This window comes from Dermochelys coriacea, chromosome 2, assembly GCF_009764565.3.
Source record: "Dermochelys coriacea isolate rDerCor1 chromosome 2, rDerCor1.pri.v4, whole genome shotgun sequence".
NCBI lineage: Eukaryota > Metazoa > Chordata > Testudines > Dermochelyidae > Dermochelys > Dermochelys coriacea.
Genome location: NC_050069.1, coordinates 270,214,126 through 270,235,879, shown reverse-complemented (window position 1 = coordinate 270,235,879; position 21,754 = coordinate 270,214,126). Strand labels below are relative to the sequence as shown.

Here is a 21,754-nt window from a genome sequence, read left to right as displayed (position 1 = left end):
AGGCCGGAGCCGCGGGCCAGCCCGCCCGGGAGCGGGTCTCCCACAGGGGCCGGGGCCCGAGCCTCCGAGCAGGGCAACGATCCGGCTCCTTCCCGCAGCCCCCCGCGTTCAGCCGCGGCCCCGCCGGACAGCTCCGCCCCCGGGGCCCCGGCCCGGCGCCGCGATCCCCGCCGCGGCTCCCGGCCTCCCTCCCTGCGCCCCGGCTGCGCTCGCTCCGCTCCGCCCGGCAGCGGGGCCGGCCCGTGGCGAGGCGGCGCCGGGACTCTGCCCAGCCCGCAGCGGGAGCGGAGCTCGGCCGGGCCGGGCCCGCTGCAGAAGCCCCGCCCGGGGGGGCCATGGCCGAGCGGGCCGCTGCCCAGGTAAGGGCCCGGCGGGCGGGGGAGCCGCGGGCCCCGGCGGCTGCTCCCCGCCCGGCCCGGGCCCCGGGAGCGCGGCGCTGGCCGGCCGGGCTGGGGCTGAGCCCCGGGGCGGCTCCAGGCTCCAAGCGGGGCCAGGTCTCTCCGTTCAGGCACCCGACACACAGGCCTGGGGAGCAGCCTGCGCCCTGCGTCCGGGCTGCCGGAGGCTGTCAGCAAGGGGGTGCATTCAATGGGAGCCGGGCAGAGAGCAACGCATGGGGTGTGCACCTGCTCATTTCTGAGCTAGGGAGCCAGGGGTAGACTCTGCTTCTTCGCGCCCCGGTGCTAGAGCGACCATCACACAGAGAAAGGTAAATGTCCAAACCATGTCACAGTGTTCTGTGTTTGTAGGGCACCTGGCACAGAGGGGTCCTGGGCCCTGATGGGGGCTCTTAGCCATTACCGCCATACTCACAAATAATGTTTTCAGTTAATGTTATCGGCTTTGTCTTCCCTTCCCTGCCGCCCCTCCCTGTTCACCCCCCCTCCAAATACCTGTTACCACTTTTCATCGTGCTATGTCTTAATGCTAGACCTGGTGTTATGCTGAGCATCTCCTGAGAAACACTGAACAACCTCCACCTCTCTCAGAAGATGCTCAGCTCTTCCCAGGATCCAACCCTTAGCTGTAAGCTCTTTGTGTCCGGGGCATTACCTGTGGCTGCCCCACACAGCCCCGTGCCTGTTTGTGAGGCTGGATTTCAGGCAGCAGCAAAAAGATGCATTAGAATGGGAAAAGATAACAGAGAAGGGCAACAAAAATGATCAGGGATATGGAACAGCTTCTGTCTGAGGGGAGATTAAAAAGACTGGGGCTGTCCAGTTTAGAAAAGAGACAGATAAGGGGGGATATGACAGAGGTCTGTAAAATCAGGACCGGTGTGGAGAAAGCAAATAGGGGAGCGTTATTTACTCCTTCTCATAACACAAGAGCCAGGGGTCACCTGATGAAATTAACAGGCAGCAGGTTTAAAACAAACATAAGGACGTATTTCTTCACATAACACACAGTCAACCTGGGGAACTTGTTGCCAGGGAATGTTTTGAAGGCCAAAAGTATAACAGGGTTCGCGTAAGAATTAGGTTTCAGAATAGCAGCCATGTTAGTCTGTATCCGCAAAAAAGAATTAGGTAAATTCATGGAGGACAGGTCCATCAATGGCTGTTAGTCAGGATGGTCAGGGACACAGCCCCATGCTCCAGGTGTCCCTAAACCTCCGACTGCCAGAAGCTGGGACTGGAGATTAGGAATCTGATCGTTTGATAACTGCCACGTTCTGTTCATTCCCTCGGAAGCATCTGCTGTGGCTACTGTTGGACGACAGTATGCTGGGCTACGTGGACCATTGGTCTGACCCACTATGGCCGTTCTTATGTTTAGGTGTAGAAATCTTGACAGTGCCCATTTTGGTCAGGAGAGGCAGCTGGAACTGGGACTGTCACAGCTTTACACCGGATTCATAGCATTACTGTATCTCCGTCTCCAGGGGATCTAGCTCCCCGCCAGCACTGGTGAGTGGAAGCAGAGCTTGGGGCTGAAAGTCCTCTACAGCTGAGACCAGCAGGGAGAAGTGACCTAGAGCGCAGCCCCGCAAACGAGCCAGAGCTGGAGCGATAGCGGACAATGCTCTAACCCAGGGTTTCTCAGTCTGTGGGTCATGACCCAAAGTTGGAGCGCCAGAATGTTTCAAAGGGCCACGGGGCAGCTCCTGTAGCTCCAGTCTCGTGAGGCAGGCTGGACTTGACTCCCCGCTCTGGGCACTGCAATATCCGGGGTCACACTGCTGCTCGGGTTTGGCCCAGCTGCTTCTCCATCATGACAATGGGTGGCCGGCCAAGCCAAAGTTGAGTGAGTGGTTTGGCAACCCATGTGCCAGGTCACAAGGCCACTTGCACAGATTTGGCCCCCTTTAGCAGGGCACAGCGTGGCACTGCGACCCCGGAGGTCACGGCACCTGGAGCAGGGAGCTGAGCCCAGCCAGCCCTGCAGGACTGGAGCTGCTGCTGCAGGGTGAATGTGGGGTGGGCTCTGCGCACCCACCCACAGGCTCTGAGCCCCCTTCCTGGGGCAGTTCTCAGCACCCCTCCCCTGGGCCTATTTACTGGGCTGCGACAGGCCATCAACTTTTACCAAAGGGTCCTGGGCCAAAGAGGTTGGGAAGTGCTGCTCTGGTCGTCCCTCCCTGGCCACAAGAACTTGGGGCGGTGCTCGGGGATCAGCAGCCCAGGCCCTAGGAGCCGTACGGATGGAGCGGTGGCAGCCAGAACCCCAGCCAGAGAGCTGCAGTCAGGGGCAGCCAAACCTGCAGCCGCCAGGGCCAAGGAGCAGGTGCAGCACTCAACAGGCTGGTCTCCCCCTTTCAGATCCCCTGGGATTCGGCGCAGTTGTGCTGGAGTTAAGGAGAGAACAGCCAGATCGGTCAGGCTCCCCCAGGCCCGCCGACAGCAATTCCGGGTCCCAGGGCAGAACAGTCAGTGGGCACGACCAGGGCTTCCACATGCCCATCCAGCTGCCTTGGGCTGCCACCGGTCCCACCCCATGCGCACCTAGGAGCCCTGCGGCCCACCTGGGCAATTGCCACCCATCCCTTCGGCGGGCCTAGACTTCCCCATCCACCCAGTTAGATCCCCCAGCTCCATTCGCCCTCCTGCCTCCTTCTCTCCCATTGTAAACGTGTGACACTTCCCAGGGTACCCAGGGTTGGGAGCCACTTTGCTAGCACCTGCCCTTAGCTGGGCCTGCTGTGGATCAGCTCCCTGAACCCACCAGCCTCTGGCAGCCTGAGTGCTGCCCTCCAGGTCCCCACAGGCCTCGCTCTCTCCGCACAGGTTCGCGATAGGCGCTCACCAACCGCCAAGTCCTCGGAGCGTCCTGCTGGAGCACCCAGCCCTGAGCCGCTGAATGCAGAGCTCTCGGATTCGCTGCTCCCAAAGGAGCAGAACACGCCCGCTCAGGGTCCCCGCTCTGCGTCACACAGCTCTGGTAGACGTAGAGCGACAACAGGGATACATTTAACATCAGAGAGCCGAGATACAAGCGAGGGACAGAAAGAATGTTGGAAACACACGGTTACGTATGAGACAAAATCATAACACGCTCTCTAGTGCCTAAACACGATTCCCAAGGCCTGCCCCTGGCTCCTGCAAGTAGCTGACCCCCCCGGTCCTTTCCCCAGCCTTTTCAACCGGTTTGGTTGAGACCCCTTCCCATAAGATCAAGCCCACTGGTGGTTTGTTCACATAGATGGAAGGAGAACTGCGGATTTATCTGCACCCCAGATAGAGTCTGAAGAGTTCATTGTCTTACTGTAAACAGGATAAGCCCGGCTGTTCTTGTTTTGTCCAGCAACCTCCACAAACTAGTGACTAGCATTTTGCTCAGACCATAAATGGCCGTCCATTGTGAGTCGTACAATACTTAACTTGCACGTGACCAGCCAGAGTGAGATAAATGTCTCTTCCCCCCACTTGACAGGAGTTTGTGGATCACCTGTCAGTGACTTGCCTTAACTCACCACCCTAGAGAGCAGAGTTTTTAGCATAGATGCAGAATTCTTCACCTATTTTCCGTACATATATCTCACAATGGTTATGGTGACCCTTCTGGCGCCGGCTTTCATTAGAGACCTTACGTGATGTTTCTTGGCAGACTAATAGGCAGATGCAGACCCATCTGTGGCCCATATGTACCCAGGTGCCCTGGGGTCACAACATCCCCACTCCCTCCATTCCCCACATGTTCTCCAAAAAATGGGGGGAAGGACAGCTCTGCCTTTCCAAGTTCCCACATCAAAAAGCCTCCTACACTTCATGTATTAAACCCTGTGGAAATTCCACAAACCAAACGTTTGTCTAACAGGGTCTGGCTGGGTAGGTGTGACCCCCTCCCCCAAGGGAAATGATAAGGAGCAAGGAAATGACAGTGTCTCAGGCTCCCCTTCACTGTACCCCACACTGCAGCTTTCCACAGACAGTGAGAGACTTGGCATCATGCCAAGGAACTTGCTGCTCCTGCCAGTGAACCGGAAATGCTCTTTGTGCACCCCATTCCTAGCACGTCCTTAACAGCAACCTTGTGCGTCCCCCATAGAGACAGGACACCCCTCCCCGCTGGTCCTGTGTGCACATGTCACAGTATCGGTGGAGGTGGCGGGGAACGGTTTGGCGTTGTACTGGGGGAGGAATGTGTTGTGCGTCTCCACAAGGGAATTCCGTCTGCTGACGCAGGGCTGGGCACTTAGCGGAAGTGCACTGTGTGGACGGCAGATTCAGAGGAGGCCTTTGGTCTTTCCTGGCTTTTCAGGGCCGGCTCTCTGGGGCATCTCACACTTGCTCAGCCTCAGTCCCTTTTAAGTGGAGTTTCGCTTGTGGAATAACGAGTCCCCCAGCTCCACTTACGTTTCTGTCCTTGCATACAGGCTCCAGAATGGGACCCGGAGTCAAAGCGCCCAATGCCTTTACAATCCCGCTCTGACCCCAGACAGACTTCTGAGAGGGAGAGCCAGCTGCAGCCGGCAAAGCTTTCCATGTGGCCTGCAGTAGCCGCAATCCAAGCTGTGGACAGGACGGTGGATTCCCATGCCACGCAGTTGCTGACTCTGGAGAGGAGAGTGGGAACAGCTGAGAAGAAATTAGTCGATTGTGAGAAAACGGTGATGCAATTTGAAAGCCAGCTGGAGAGTAAGTGGGCCGCGCTGGGAACTCTGATCCAGGGGTATGGACGGCTGCTGAGGAGGCTGGAGAACATGGAGAACCTGCTGAAGAACAGGAACTTTTGGATCCTGAGGCTCCCACCAGGCACTAGGGGGGAGGTCCCCAAGGTAACGATACCCCAGCTGGCGCCGAGGGGCAGAACTAAATCATGTGCAGAGATTTTCATGAGTCGGTGCCTAAAGCTGGGTTCCTACCTTCATATTTAGGCAATGAATAAGTGGCCTGATTCTCCAAGTGCTGAGCGTCCCGCCGCTCCCATTGGAGTCGTCGGGTGTTGCCGTGTGCTCAGCACTCTGGAAAATTGGAGTATTATTCGTTGCCTAAATATTGCCCCTTTGTGACCTGCGTGGCTAGTCAAAGTGCAGGGCCCTGGGGATGTTCCTGCTGGAAGGTAGGTATTGACGATGGAGTCTGTCAGGCTGGGATTTTCTTTGACGCAGTCTTGTTTATTTACAAGGAAGGTACAAATGATCTCTGAGTGCAGGAGGCAGAAGGAGCAGTTTCTTAGCCAACAGCCTCCAGCCTCTGTAGCAGCACCAGACCCAAAGGCACTCTCTAGCTTTCTCCAGGGTCAGACACCAAACTGTGCCCCAGGCTGTGGCTCGGTTTGCTTTCTCCTTCAGTCTCTCTCTTCATCTCTGTGTGTTCTCTCTCCCCTCGTACACGCGCACGTCCTGACCCAAACAGACTTCTCCTCCCGCTCAGTCCAAAACTCCTGGGTGGGTTCACAACCCCCTTTGTCTTTGGTTGAGGTTTGGGGGCAGCTGTGATTTATTTATTTTGATAGTTATGCTAGTTGAAAGATGTGTTCACACCCAGTTTCAGAGACGTGTGACGCATATCCCAGCCACCTCTTGGATAAAAGGATGAATGTAAGAGCTTAACTTTTGACATCCACTTTTGAAACTCGTGGCCTCTTTCTCAGGTCAGTCTATTGAAAGATTTCTTTTCCCTTTGACTTTCCATCTCCGCAGCAAGATTTCCCCAGTCAGGGTCGCACGCTGGAGCGTGATTGCTCGTCTCTCTTCTAGAAGGACCAGAGTATGTTCTCCAATCAAGTTACAGAAATGTGCTACAATAGCGCACAGGCGAATTGTGTTGACATGCTGCTCTGACACTGTGTTGGTTGTTTCTTATTCACTGGCCTAAAATGGTTTGGATGAAGAGCATGATGTGATCTGGCTGCCAACCTGTGTGACGGCACCTAAAATCACACTGGTTAGGAACATCGTGGCTGCGCTGGGCCCATTCCCTCCCCGCTGCAACTCCGTGGTGTCAGCGCACAGCGATCAGCACTCAGGCTCCATATCAGAGTACAGGGTTCAAATGTCTGCAGGGGAGGAAGGACAGCCTAGGGCATCCGGCACTGAGCTGGGACTCAGGAGACCTGGGCTCAGTCCCAAGCTTCTTATGTGTCCTGGGGCAAGTCACTTAGCCTGTGTGTGCCTCAGTTTCCCATCCGTACAATGGGCATAACTGCACTGCCCTGCCTCACAAGCCTATTGTGAGGCTACACACATCCGACTCTGAAGTGTGGAGATACAATGGTGACGGGGCCATATAGGTACTTTGCTTAGGTTCAAATGTTGCTCCATATTTGCAGCCTCTGAGAACAAATTCTGTAGGCAAAACCTGAATAGAATCACTCCACAGGGACCTCCTGGCTCAGTTAATTGCTGGGGCCAGTGCTGGAAGTTGCTTGATTGCATTATTTCTGGAGGATATTCCACCAGATAGTAATTTAACCATAAATTCCTTTATTCAAGCCAAAGGCCAAATGGTATTTATGCAGTTGCTCCACCCGTGTCTAAAATGCTACGCTATAAGCAGTTGCTATCCAGATCCAGTGACACACATTCAGAAGCATTTGACCAGAATATTCACAAAAAATACCCAGCCCGGGGGCTGCTCAAACCATTGCTGGCTGGCTCCACCTTGGGCAGGCAGGCAGTGGTAACGAACCCCTGAAGAGCTCACCCCTTTATACTCTAACAGACAAGTGATGTCATCGCCAATTTCTAACTTTAGCTAAGAACTAGTTTGGGGCACCTTTCCCCAAGATATGGCAGTGGGGCCTCTGTCATTCTAATTGTCTTAAATATATAGCTCTTAAAGCTACCTGCACTGGCCTTTTCTCTTCTTCTGCAGGCCCATGTTGTAAGATAGTACTGGGGCGTTAAAGGTTACTGTTCGTTTATCACATGACAAAACACCTTCTCTTTTTGTGTTAGAACCAGTGTGTAACCATTGCTTATCATTCAGAGGCCCCTCTTCCAAAAATCTCCTTTTTCATCTCATTAGCCACCTTCCAAGCTCAGCATCCTCCCCAGAATTGGTCTTGCCTACATGCCATGTTCTTTCTAACTTTTAAACCTATTCTTTCCAAAGCCTGTTCATAGCCACGAAAGCCCCTTTATTTTACTTAAACTACAAAACACATTTTCTTTAGCCAAGCTCATTTAACCCTTTCCATATCTATCTAATCTTACAGCCAGAGTGTTCCCTTGGATCAGCATGCAGAGAGGACCTTCTCCATGTCCCTGCCCACTTCCACACACAAAGTATGAGAAGCAGCTGCCTCCACGATGGCGTCTTCCCAGAGCCCTGCACAGCCAAGGAGTGGGGAAATCCCTGTGCAAGGGGTGTGTGGGTAATGTGGAGCCCCCTAGAAGCCTGGCTCCATTTGAGCTGTGCAGCCTGGCAGTTGGAGGACGGGATCCATGTGTTGCATTGATGGAGAAGGGGAAGCAGTTCTGTCCTACCCCTCCACCTGACCAAATTCACATTTTCCTTTCCAGCTCTGCCGGTGCGGGGGTGGGGACAGCATAGCCTCGTGCAGCTCTAGCTGTGATGTCTGGGGTGTTTTTACATGAAACCCATTTCTAATCATTTTCCCAATAATAGCCAGCCGACATTGCTCCTCCCCATCTCTCCTGATTCATACGACAGGTGGGATTGATGCAGGAGGTACTGAGTGTGCAACGCTTGTGATTCCAGGTGCCGGTGACATTCGACGACATCTCCATCTATTTCAACGAGCAGGAGTGGGGGAGCTTAGAGGAATGGCAGAAGGAGCTTTACGAGAACATGATGAAGGAGAATTATGAGGCCCTGATCTCCCTGGGTAATTCTTTTTTCTTCGCTCGATTACAAGAAGCCGTGAGATCGCTGAAGGTAGAGTTGGCTCCAGCTCAAGTTTACTTTCCAATTCCTTTCATTCCTGGTGGATCAGTAGGTAAAATCCTTGAAGTGCGGGTCTTGGATTAAGGGCTTGTCTACCCTTAAAATACTTCAGCAGCACAGCTGTGCCATTGTACCGCTTCAGCGTAGACACTACCTGTGCCGACGGGAGGAATTCTTCTGCCAGCGTAGGTAATCCACCTCCCTGAGGGGCGGTCGCTGGATCGACAGAAGACCTAGAGCTGTCTACATGTGGACTTAGGTCGTCTTCACTACACCACTCAGAGGGATGGATTTTTCACACCCTGACCGATGTAGTTAAACTGACCTAATCTTCTAGTGTAGACCAGGCCTGACTGTGTGCATTTTAAAAAGAGATTATAATACACAGGGCTGGTCTACATTAAAACATGCATTGGCATAACTATGTCTCTTGGGGTGTGAAAAATCCATACCCCGGAGAGCCATAGCTACGCTGACCTATCCCCTGGGGTAGACGACACTAGGTGGATGGAAGAATTCTTCCCTCCATGTAGCTACCACTTCTCAGAGAGTTGGACTAAGTGCAGCAATGGGAGAACCCCTCCCGTGGCTGTATTGAGGGACTACACGGCAGCAGTAGAGAGACGCAGCTGCAGCTCTAGCGTGTTAAGTGTAGACGTGGCCCCAGTGTTGTTCCGAATTCCCCTCCTGCAATGCTCTCTAGAGAAGGGGAGTGTTGACTGCACATTCACAGAGACTCTGGCTCTGTTGCATTTGTCTCTAATCCCCATACTGAACGCAGCAGTTGTGTCAGTCCTCAGGGAAACGTTTGCTGACTCAAGTGAACACAGTGCTGCTGAAAGGTGCCCTGGTGTAGCTGGAAGCACTGGAGGCCTCGCCGTCCATCCATGTTCCTCACTCCGGGGATCTCTCGGCTTGAACAGCCGGAACTAGTTCCAACTGAGAAGGTGGGTTCTGCGATTGGGCTGCATGGAGACCCCAAGTCGCATTACACAGGTACTTCCCAACCAGCCGCCAGAGGGCAATGACTTGTGTTCCCCACTGACCTGAGCTGGATTTGAGCCAGTCACCTAGGAGAGAGATTCTGTGTCCTGTCAGGTTTCAGAGTAGCAGCCGTGTTAGTCTGTATTCGCAAAAAGAACAGGAGGACTTGTGGCACCTTAGAGACTAACAAATTTATTGGCGCATAAGCTTTCGTGAGCTACAGCTCACTTCATCGGATGCATTTGGTTGAAAATACAGAGGGGAGATTGATATACACACACAGAGAACATGAAACAATGGGTTTATCAGACACACTGTAAGGAGAGTGATCACTTAAGATGAGCCATCACCAGCAGCAGGGGGGGAGGGAGGAAAACCTTTCATGGTGACAAGCAAGGTAGGCTATTTCCAGCAGTTAACAAGAACATCTGAGGAACAGTGATGGGTGGGGTGGGGGGGAGAAATAACATGGGGAAATAGTTTTACTTTGTGTAATGACTCATCCATTCCCAGTTTCTATTCAAGCCTAAGTTAATTGTATCCAGTTTGCAAATTAATTCCAATTCCGCAGCCTCTCGCTGGAGTCTGTTTTTGAAATTTTTTTGTTGAAGAATAGCCACCCTCGGGTCTGTAATCGAGTGCCCGGAGAGATTGAAGTGTTCTCCAATTGGTTTTTGAATGTTATAATTCTTGACTTCTGATTTGTGTCCATTTATTCTTTTACGCAGAGACTGTCCAGTTTGACCAATGTACATGGCAGAGGGGCATTGCTGGCACATGATGGCATATATCACATTGGTAGATGCGCAGGTGAACGAGCCTCTGATAGTGTGGCTGATGTGATTAGGCCCTATGATGGTATCCCCTGAATAGATATGTGGACAGAGTTGGCAACGGGCTTTGTTGCAAGGATAGGTTCCTGGGTTAGTGGTTCTGTTGTGTGGTTGCTGGTGAGTATTTGCTTCAGATTGGGGGGCTGTTTGTAAGCAAGGACTGGCCTGTCTGCCAAGATCTGTGAGAGTGATGGCTCGTCCTTCGGGATAGGTTGTAGATCCTTGATGATGCGTTGGAGAGGTTTTAGTTGGGGGCTGAAGGGGATGGCTAGTGGCGTTCTGTTATTTTCTTTGTTGGGCCTGAACTGTAGTAGGTGACTTCTGGGTATTCTTCTGGCTCTGTCAATCTGTTTCTTCACTTCAGCAGGTGGGTATTGTAGTTGTAGGAATGCATGATAGAGATCTTGTAGGTGTTTGTCTCTGTCTGAGGGGTTGGAGCAAATCGTAAAGCTTGGTTATATCGTAGAGCTTGGCTATAAACAATGGATCATGTGGTATGATCTGGATGAAAGCTAGAGGCATGTAGGTAGGAATAGCGGTCAGTAGGTTTCCGATATAGGGTGGTGTTTATGTGACCATCGCTTATTAGCACCGTAGTGTCCAGGAAGTGGATCTCTTGTGTGGACTGGTCCAGGCTGAGGTTGATGGTGGGATGGAAATTGTTGAAATCCTGGTGGAATTCCTCAAGGGCTTCTTTTCCATGGGTCCAGATGATGAAGATGTCATCAATGTAGCGCAAGTAGAGTAGGGGCATTAGGGGACGAGAGCTGAGGAAGCGTTGTTCTAAGTCAGCCATAAAAATGTTGGCATACTGTGGGGCCATGCGGGCACCCATCGCAGTGCCGCTGATTTGAAGGTATACATTGTCCCCAAATGTGAAATAGTTATGGGTGAGGATAAAGTCACAAAGTTCAGCCACCAGGTTAGCCGTGACATTATCGGGGATACTGTTCCTGACAGCTTGTAGTCCATCTTTGTGTGGAATGTCGGTGTAGAGGCTTCTACATCCATAGTGGCCAGGATGGTGTTTTTAGGAAGATCACCGACGGACTGTAGTTTCCTCAGGAAGTCAGTGGTGTCTCGAAGATAGCTGGGAGTGCTGGTAACGAAGGGCCTGAGGAGGGAGTCTACATAGCCAGACAATCCTGCTGTCAGGGTGCCAATGCCTGAGATGATGGGGCGTCCAGGATTTCCAGGTTTATGGATCTTGGGTAGCGGATAGAATACCCCAGGTCGGGGTTCTAAGGGTGTGTCTGTGCGGATTTGTTCTTGTGTTTTTTCAGGGAGTTTCTTGAGCAAATGCTGTAGTTTCTTTTGGTAACTCTCAGTGGGATCAGAGGGTAATGGCTTGTAGAAAGTGGTGTTGGAGAGCTGCCTAGTAGCCTCTTGTTCATACTCCGACCTATTCATGATGACGACAGCACCTCCTTTGTCAGCCTTTTTGATTATGATGTCAGAGTTGTTTCTGAGGCCGTGGATGGCATTGTGTTCTACACAGCTGAGGTTATGGGGCAAGTGATGCTGCTTTTCCACAATTTCAGCCCGTGCACGTCGGCGGAACACTCTATGTAGAAGTCCAGTCTGCTGTTTCGACTTTCAGGAGGAGTCCACCCAGAATCCTTCTTTTTGTAGTGTTGGTAGGAAGGTCTCTGTGGGTTAATACGTTGGTCAGAGGTGTGTTGGAAATATTCCTTGAGTCGGAGACGTCGAAAATAGGATTCTAGGTCACCACAGAACTGTATCATGTTCGTGGGGGTGGAGGGGCAAAAAGAGAGGCCCCGAGATAGGACAGATTCTTCTGCTGGGTTAAGAGTATAGTTGGATAGATTAACAATATTGCTGGGTGGGTTACAGGAACCACTGTTGTGGCCCCTTGTGGCATGTAGTCGTTTAGATAGCTTAGTGTCCTTTTTCTTTTGTAGAGAAGCAAAGTGTGTGTTGTAAATGGCTTGTCTAGTTTTTGTAAAGTCCAGCCACGAGGAAGTTTGTGTGGAAGGTTGGTTCTTTATGAGAGTATCCAGTTTTGAGAGCTCATTCTTAATCTTTCCCTGTTTGCTGTAGAGGATGTTGATCAGGTGGTTCCGCAGTTTCTTTGAGAGTGTGCAGCACAAACTAGACAAGCCATTTATAACACACACTTTGCTTTCACACACTCTTCCACAAGGGGACGCCAAGCAGCCCCAGTGACCCCAAGACTGAGACTCCCGTTTCTCACTGTGAGCTCTGCCCAGCAAGTCCATCTGAGAGAGACCCTGCTCAGGGACCAGTGCACTGCAGTGAGCGTCGGCAGGGCCGCCAGGCGCGAGAGCCAGGTTCATTAGCCGGCTGGAACATTCATGGGGTAGCACCGAGACCAGCGGTTCCGAGAGTTCAGACTGGCCAGCCCCGGGGCTCCCACGAGCCATGCTGCCATAGCCCCGACCTTCGCTGCCCTTGTCCCAGGTCTCTGAGCCATCTCCTGTCACCTCCGCCCATTGTCCTGCTGCTGCAGAGCCGGGCTGAGTTCACGTGTTCAGCCACTGGAGCATCACGTTGTTCAAGGGTGAGGCCCCGTTCCCTTTCTGGATCCTCCAGCGAAATGGGTTCGTTCCTCTTAGTTCTGCAGCCTACACAGTCAGCCCCACTAGTGTGGAATCGCAAGTCTTAACAGTTCCTAGCAGACAGAAAGCCGGAGCATCCGAAAAGCAGCTGAAGAGGGGAAAGGCCTGATACACATTAAGAATGTAAAAGGTTAACCGGTAAGCTTACCAGTTAAGCAGACTTACCAGTTAACCGTTAACCCCAGCAGCCGCGCGTTGTGTCGGGACGGCAGGGGCAGAAATGGCCCTGGCTGCACCACACCTAGCCGGCTGGCCGGACCTCTGGCCCCAGTCATGCCCGACCCTGGCCAGACTGGCCCCAGGCCCCGCCATGCCAGGGCCACCCAGCTATCTCAGTTTACCAGTTAAACAAAATACTGGTAATCGTTTAACTGGTTCACTTTTTTAACCAATATTTGCATCCCTAATACACATCATGTAATTAGTAGGAAGGAAAGGAATAATCCTGAGGGTTGACAATGGACAGCAAATTCGATACCCCAAATGCACTGCCCAGTTCACCCCAAGTTTTCCTTGGTTAAGATCCTGCACCTGAAGTGTCAGGACATAACTGTACTTTGTGTGTCAGAGAACAGCCCCGGTGTCCCCAGGCTCCCTGGCGCCGTTGTATTGGAGTATAAATAGTGTCCAAATTAACCCGTCTGCCCCTCTGCGGGTGGCTCCCTGCTCGACTTCTTGGTGCTTAATAAATAGGCACGTGGATTAATACTTCCTGTGCCCACGGCAGCCCCTTCCCTTAGGAAGAGTCGGAAAGCCCCACCCATCAGAGGAACAACACCCTCCCGGTGCAGGGTATCCCTGTAACAGTGCAGCTTCTCTTCACATCACCTGTCGCCCCCAGCACTCAGGGGTTGCATATTTCAAACCATCGATAATGGTCTGTAATGAGTATCCCACTGTGTGAATCAAACCCTAGAGCTTCTCTCTCCATCTGCAGACTATGCCATCTCCAAACCTGACCACCTATCCCCGATTGAACGAGGGGAGGAGCCGGGTATCTGGGATCAGGGACGTTCAGAGGAGAGCGAGATCCCTGCAGACCCCAGCCCAGGTACCTTGAAACAGGTCAGAAATGAGCCCCGAGGCCTCTCGTTTCAGCTGGGTTCCCAGGGGTCCCGTTCCACTGACTGCCATGGCTGGAGGTGTGACTGCCTGGCGAATGTGCACAAGGCGTGAAGTCAAATGGCTCGGTCCAGTGAACGCTTCACAAGCTCTTTCATTCCCTCTGTTTCAATGGGCATTTTTCTGACACTTGTGCCAGGGACAGGAGAGAAGAGAGAAGACCTCTCTGGGAGGAGCAAGTGGGAAAAGGGGTCCTTTGAGAACCCAAAGCCCGGAACAATCCAGGGGCAGTTACACAATTTAACCCTGGGTGCTGCAGAACGTCCCCTGTCCTGAACGGGCTCTGAGACCGGACAGCTCGTCCAGCCCCCGGGGGAAACACTAGAACGAAGGGAAGCTGAAATTCTAGCAAGCTCTCAGAACGTGCAGCTCTTCCCCATAGGTGGATTTCTGTTGTCCTTGTCCCTGGCAAGTGCCATCTGCAGCTCTCCCCCCATCCCACCACGGCCCCCCGCCCCCTTCCTGACCATTCTGGCATCGACCCCATCTGCAGCCCTCCATTTCCCCTCCCACCAGAGCCGCGCTAGTGTCTGTTCAGAGCAGCCCCCTCTGAAAACCAGTGCTGGGCAGAGATGGGTTTGAAGCTCCTTGGCCCAGCTCTCAGTGGGGAGGAGAAACGCGCAGGGTGTCTCTGCGTTCAGGCTGGAAGGGGGAAGTGCCAGCCAAGGAGCTGTACCCGCGCGAGTTCTGATCAAACGAGCAGGCTAACAATAGAAGTGTAGCCGTGGGGGTGCGCAGCGGGAGGGACTAGCCGCCCCACGTACGATCTCATCTGAGCCATTACAGATGTACTTGGGGCAGCCAGCCCCTCCCACCGCCACAGCTACACGTCCAGCTCGAAAGTCGACGTACCCTTAATACCCTTGGCTGGGATTTGGTAAACAGTCTAGCGACTTCGGGCTCCCACCTACAGTCCATGGGAACTGGGTGCCCAACTCCCCTAGGCTCCTCTGAAAATCTGAGCCCTTCTCTTTCCTGTGAACAGAACCCCCCATTTCTGCACCAGACATTTCACTGTGGATTAACCAGGAGGAGGAAGATCCAGGCTGCAGGGGCCAAGGGGGCTCTGGGGAAAACGAAATCAGTGGAAGCCCCTGCTCGGGTGAGTAATGGATTTCACCATCTCGGAGCTGCTGAGCGCAGTGATCACACCGGAGCTCTTATCTCTGCGCCCAGCCGTCTCCAGGAACCAGCCGCCGTTTCCTCGCCCTCTGGGCAGACTGTCGCCGACGTCTGCATTGCGGTACCCGACTTTTGCTGGCTTGTCCCCCTGCCTTTCAGTAGCACACAGCCTGCCTTTGCCTCGCCCCGTGTGGGGCTGGCAGGGCCCTGGGGGTGCTGGCAGGGAGCAGCCCCTCTGCCCATGAGCTGGGACGGGACCTGCCCTGCATGCAGAGGATGCTGTCTCACTTCCTTGCCTCCAGCGTGGGAGCCTGACCCGTCTGGCCGTTAGTGCACGTGCTCTGCGTTCATTAAGCCCAGCAGGGTGGGGGTGTCCCTTAGTGTTCTGGCCGTTCAGCAAATCGCCTCCTTTGGAGCCGCCCACACTTGTCTTTGGGCGGAGGAGGGGTCCAAAGTGAAGGTGGTCAGGCCTGAGCTCGGTGTTCGGCTCCGGCCGAGAGTGGGGAACGCGGTGTAATCCTCTTTGCCCTGATCAGAGTTTCAGATTGTCCCCCCCGATGCCGTGTCCTGGGTTAAACGAGAGGAGGAGCCGTGTGCACAGGATCAGCCGGTCTCTGCAGAAAGCAGAACCCCTGCAGGCCCCAGCCCTGGTGAGTAGCAGCCAAGACCACTGGGCACAGGGCGTGAGGGGACGAGCGGGGAATCCAGCCGGACCGTTTTACAATTTCTGCTCATCTGGTCTCAACTTCTAACATGTTGTTAGTTTACAGGCCGCAAGCCAGCCACTCGCACCCCCTCCTGGCCTGCCACCCCCAGTCCCATCGCTGAGCAGCCTCCTTTCCCTCTTTGGGTAGTCTGAGCGCTGGTCTTAGCCCCTTGTTTTCAGCTGCCTCTTGATCCTCACAAACACCTTTTGTATCCATTAAAAAGAAACGTCTTCTCTCCTCCAGCAAAGAGCCAGTGCTGGCTTTAAACCCCTAACTCAGGGGTTAAGTGGGAGTAGAAACCAAACTGGAACGTAATCCCACAGGGGTGGAAGGGACCTCTGGGACCTGGAGTCCAGTCCCTGCTATCGCCGGCCACCCCAGCATGGAACCCTGTTCAGAAACTTATCAAGCTCCATCTTCAAACCCCTTTTTCTTGCCTCTGCTTCTGTTGGGAGCCCCTTCCGGGACGTCTGTCCCCTGATGGTTAGAACCCGTCTGCTAATTCCCAGCCTGCTCTTCCCTGTGAACAGAATCTCCTGCTCCAGCGCCTGACCTTTCCCCCTGGGTTAAACCGGAGCCAGAGCCGTGTGTGGGGACTCAGCCGGCTTTGGAGCAAAGGGGGCTCCCTGCAGAGCCCAGCGCAGGTGAGTATTGGAGAGAAACCGCTCGGAACCAGTGAGTGACGAAAGGAGCTGGTCAGATCCAACTTCCAGCGCATTGCGACTGCAAACGGGCCGCCGGGATCATCAGGCCCCTCCCACCCCCTCCAGCACGGCCCCTCTGCCGGAGGGAGGGGGGTGGCGTAGGCCTGGCCATTCCAGCCTCACTCCACCTGGGGAATTCCCAGCAGGCCAGGTAAGGCTGCTGTGCAAACCCAGAGTAGCTGAAAGCAGCCTCATGGCTGGTGATCTCAAGGCCCAGGTCCAACCCCAGCATCGCAGTGAGACGGGGAAAACTTCCCCTCTGCCCTTCTCTAGGGGGAACAACGGATTTATCGACCCCGAAGCGAGGCAGAGCCCGGTCCGGTAAACCAGCACCTTGATGAGTGTCCCTGCTCACTCCCCACGGCCAACTTCCCGGGACTTGATTCCAAAGCTGGAGCCCCTGAATCGCAGAATTCCTTCCCTCCCCGGCAGGTGACGTGAATAACGGCTGCTTTCTTGTGCCCCGGCAGGTGACGAGATCCCGCTCCAACTTGCAGAGGAGCATCGTGCCGAGGAGGGGGGCGAGGGCCCAGGCCCCCCTGGGGCAGTTTGCGCAACGTCCAAAGGGACCGGGGTCCAGAGCGCCGGCGAGGGCCCTGTGGCTCGGCAGAGAGGCGTCCTAGGGAGGTTGGCTCAGGGCAAGAGGGGCATTGGGGAGCTCAGAGCGGCCGGGGGCCAGCAGAGAGCCATGGGGGGCGAGCGACCCATCCCGTGTCCCGAGCGTGGGAAGTGCTTGTGGCAGAAGCAGTCGCTGCTGAGCCCCAAGAGGAGCCAGTTGGCGGAGAAACCCACCAAGTGCAGGGAGTGCGGTGAGAGCGTCGGCCGGATTCAGTGCTGCCTCCAGCACCAGCATATGCCCCTGGGCAAGCTGCCCTTGACCTGCACCGAGTGCCAGAAGCGCTTCCGCAAGAAGCGGCCCCTGCTCTTTCCCCCGGAGCCGCACCCGGCCGAGCAGCCCTTCTCCTGCCCCATCTGCGGCAAGGCCTTCAGCCAGCGGGACACGCTCCTGGCTCACCAGAAGACCCACCTCTGAGAGCACAAGTCCGTGTGCGCTGCCTGCAGCAAGGGCTTTGTCACTGAGGAGCACACGCAGAACCAGTGGGCGCCCGCCATGGGGGGCTGGCCCCACCAGTGCAGGAGGGGCTTCGCCTACCTGTGCCTCCTGGCCAAGCACCAGTGGGTCCCTCCAAGGGCACTCAGTGTGGATGGGGCTTTGCCCACCAGGACAGCCTGGCCCAGCACCAGAGGACTAACGTCTCCTGCATGAGCCTGCCGAGGGCACCGTGGGGCTGGCAGCGGGGAGCCAGAGCCTCTCGCGCTGCACCGGCCCCTGAGCTGGGCTTGGCAACCCAATCCCCTACTGTGCCCACGTGACACGTGTTACATCCCACCCGTGCCAGGTGAGGCAGAGACCCTCCAGGAATAGAGTCCCTGAGGAGGGATTTGCACCAGCTGGGCTGTGGCTGCCCATCTGAGCTCTGCAGAGAAACCATCTGTGCGGGGACAGGGCTTCCCACAGCTCCGTGGTGGGGAACGTGTCGGGTTGGAGCACTAATGGGTCCAGCACCGGCTGGGAGGAGCAGCCGCATTGCTCCTGAGCACAGAGAAGGTTAAACAGGGACACTGAGAATCCAGGCAGGAGGCGTCGCTCACTGTGGGAACATCCTTGGTCATACACCACGAGCCAGCTGGGCTGGTGCGTTCAGGTCCCTTTGCGCACCCCTGTGTTCGGGCGGGACAGAGGGGCCAGAAAGCAGCCAGGTCGGGCCAGCAGATAATCCCCGGGCATGGGGCAGCTCTCGGCTTGTGCACCTGACTCCCATGCCACCATGGCCCACCCAGCCCTGTACTGGGGGCTCAGCCAAAGCGCCCGGTGCCCCAGCTCTCCCCGCTTTGCCCTGAGAGCAGGGAGTGCCGTGAGCCCTCCACACCTCTGACTATCCCCCGGGCAGGAGATTTGGTGCATGTGGAAGATGCCAGGTTAAGCAGGGCTGGACAGTGACGGTCTCCGTCCCCAGAGCAGGCCTGGCACGTGTAGTGACCACACCAGCATCCCCACCAGGCCCTTCCGTTCAGGGGTGGATGGGTCGTTCCTAACCACGGAGACTCCGGTGCGGGTCTGGCTCACACGCTCTGCCTGTTGGTAACTGGACGGTCTGACCAACGGGCATTGTTGGAAATGGCTGATGATAATGATGTTTGGCCGGTACTGACCTGGGACCAGGTCACAGGTGTAAAGCGCCATCCCTTGTGACCAGTCCTCCCTGCTCCCAGCCACTTGGCCGCTCCGAAGTCATTGAGGCATGAGATCACGCACAGTGGAGAGCAACCGCATGTGTGCACCGAGTGTGGGAAAAGCTCCCGGTATGAGCATCTCCCGGTTACCTGCCGAAAGTCACAGCAAGGTGAGCTCCTCCTCAGGGACAGGCCCCTGGGCCTGCAGCAGGGAATCAAATCTGGGCCCCTCTGTTCCAAAGCAGAACAGGACTGGTCGCTCAGCCGTTCTGGTTTGACGGTAGAAATATCACAGCTGTTACCAGCTCAGAAACAGCCCAGGAATTTAACTCTCGGCGCTGGGAGAATCCAGAGGGCGTAGTTCTCCACTGCCTTGCACCCTGTGCAGTCTTTTCCCCCGTGCAAAGTGGGTGCAGAACGCTTCCGGATCAGCTTGCTGCAGCCTCTCCCTCTGGGCCAGTGGAAATGAGAGCAGAGGGTGCAAGGCTGTGGGGACGCAGGCCCCGAGGTGCAGTCATGGAGGGCAGGCTGTGTCCTGTAGTGGCAGAAGAATGGAGAGCACCGAGGGACTCCTTGTTGGTACGACAGCCGGACACATTGATGAGACGAGAAGGGAAGGGTACCAGCTGGACCGTGGCTTGGTAGTGGAGCAGTTTGCAGGCTTGGCTCCAGATGGGGAAGGGTTCCGCAAAGAGCCAGGGAGCGGAAGGGGAGATAGAAGCCAGTTCCTGTCCGGTGATGATCTTGCTTGCTCTTGTATTTGAAATTAATATGAGAGACCACCAAACACTAATTTAACCATAAATCCCTTTATTCAGGCCAAAGGGTATTTTATACAATTGTTCTCAATATGTCTAACAGCCTCAAGGATAAGCAATCACTACACCCAATACAGTGACAAAGTATTCACAAGCATGTGGTCAATATATTTACAAACAGGCCAGACCCAGGGAAAACTCTCATATCCTGGCATGCACAGCATGATTAGGTAGGGGTTGACAATGAATCCTTTGTGACAGAGTGGGAATTTTTCATAATATTTTGTCTGAATAGTGTGTGTGCCTCAGTTTCCCTTCAGTGGTGCATGGGTAACTAGGTGGTGGGGAAAGGTGGTTTATTCTTTATAGAAGACCTAGAGATCCCGATGAGACTGATGCCTGGCTGTCTGGGGCTTGGGCCCAGACAATGGCCCGGCGATTTGGTAACTAGCAACTAACAACCAGGCCCACCCTCTGCGGGAAGCCAGCGGATTGCGACCAGCTGGGGAACAAAAGGCCTGCGGGGGAGGCCGGGTGACACTGTTTGCCCAGGAAGAAGAGCAAAGGATGGAGGAGGGGCCCTTGGCTGCTGGTAGCAGGACACTTCTGGGCTGGGGGCCAGAGAGGGCTCAGGACTGACCAGGCAGACTTTGCTGTACGGCTTTGAGAACTCCGAACTTCCTACGCTGTGGTCCAGACATCTAATAAACCCCTCTGCTTTTACAGTGCTGGCTGCGTTGCTCCAGTTTAAACAAGTTGGGGGTGCATTGCTCCTTTAGGGTGTGTAGGGCTTCCCCATGTATCCAAGCCAGGTGGATTCGCTGAGGGGAGCTCACGGTGAAAGCAGGGGGGCTGAAGGCTCTGAGGTGTGGTTCCATGAGGCGGGGAAGCCGAGGGGCTTACCCCAGTGAGTGAGACCCTAAGGTGGGCTGACACAAGGAGTCCTCCCAGGGACTGGTCTAGAACCCCAGACCTGTGGATCCATGACACCCTCACATTCATAACTCCCTTTATCCCCTTCACCAAACAAAGCATACAACCTACCCCCTCCTTTCTTCCCCAGGCCTTTTCCCGGGTCTCTTGCCCTCCTTCCTGCTGCCCGGCAGAACAGCGGGAGGGTTTGGGTTTGTTGCTTTTTAAACAGTATGTCTTGTCACAGCAGCTCTTTATGTTATTAGTTACTTTTTGACCCATACACTCTGCCCACACTGCAAGTACTTCTTAATATTCTCATGACATCTTGTATTTGCTGATGGGGGCCTTTCCCTTACTAGCCCCAAACCATAAAGCAGACATTATTTTCTTAACCAAACTAAGCTATCTTGAATTCTTTCCATTGGATGACTATCCCTACCACCTGTGCGGATGATCTCCTGTAGTGGTGGACAGATGGCCCATTCTAATCTGACACAGACGCCACGGACTAGACAGGCCATGGAGATAGCTCCGTACCCCCTTGCGAGGCGAGGGAAGTTTGCACAGGTGTCGTGCTGTGCCTGCTTTGTGGACAAAGCACGGACTGTAGGCTCCAAGACTGTTGCTCTGGCACCGTTCACCAGCGCACTGAGGAGCCCTGGTGGCAGCAAGTCACCTCCCAGCCCCCTGCCACTGAGAAGGAGACCGGAAGCTGTGCAATATTCCACACTCCCTAGCTGGGGATACCAGGGGCAGTTCACCTGCCTGCATGTCCGGAAAACACCCCATGTTCCATGCATGCAGCTAACGCAGTGAAGCCAGCGAGTGCTGACGGTGTTCAGGAACTCGCAGGAGCTGCCTATTTAGTTGCGATGACTGTGGGCCCAGTGCTGCAAATCGTTGCCCGTGTATTACTTCCGTGAGTGTTCCCCTTGAAGTCAATGGGCCACATCCTGTCAGTGTGAACTGCAGGTCCCTGGCCCAATAGGAAGTCACCTGTGTGTCATCGTTTGCAGGCTCAGGACACATGCACTGGAAAGCTGCATCCTGCTCTTTGCACTGTGGCTCCCCCAGGGTGAGCGCTGCTGGGGGACCAGCAGGAACATTCACTTGGATAGGGCTTTGGGTATTAATTCACCAGCTGTTTGGATATGGGGACAAGCCCTCCAGCATGTGGGAGTTGGCAGATGTGATTGCAGAGCCATTATCTCTGAAAACTCATGGCGATCCGGGGAGGTCCCGGATGACTGGAAAAAGGCTAATGTAGTGCCCACCTTTAAAAAAAGGAAGAAGGAGGATCCTGGGAACTACAGGCCAGTCAGCCTCACCTCAGTCCCTGGAAAAATCATGGAGCAGATCCTCAAGGAATCCATTTTGAAGCAGTTAGGAGAGGAAGGTGATCAGGATTCATCAAGGGCAAGTCATGCCTGACCAACCTGATTGCCTTATATGATGCGATAACTGGCTCTGTGGATATGGG

At 54.6% G+C, this 21,754-nt stretch overlaps 1 protein-coding gene across 2 annotated transcripts; it reads left to right on the top strand.

Moving 5' to 3' along the window:
- The first annotated feature begins 150 nt into the window (after positions 1 to 150).
- Positions 151 to 20,671, top strand: LOC119850784 (zinc finger protein 282-like). 2 transcript variants are annotated; one of them, XM_043507063.1, is made up of 9 exons: positions 153 to 286; positions 317 to 359; positions 4,817 to 5,218; positions 8,109 to 8,235; positions 13,649 to 13,762; positions 14,819 to 14,935; positions 15,492 to 15,605; positions 16,193 to 16,306; positions 16,837 to 20,671. In XM_043507063.1, exons 2-9 carry the CDS (start codon positions 336 to 338, stop codon positions 17,397 to 17,399), a joined length of 1,575 nt encoding a protein of 524 aa, XP_043362998.1. In that variant the 5' UTR covers positions 153 to 286; positions 317 to 335; the 3' UTR covers positions 17,400 to 20,671. The 2 variants fall into 2 exon arrangements, with proteins under 2 accessions (XP_038245280.1, XP_043362998.1); XM_038389352.2 differs by having other exon boundaries at positions 151 to 359.
- Positions 20,672 to 21,754: the final 1,083 nt, after the last annotated feature.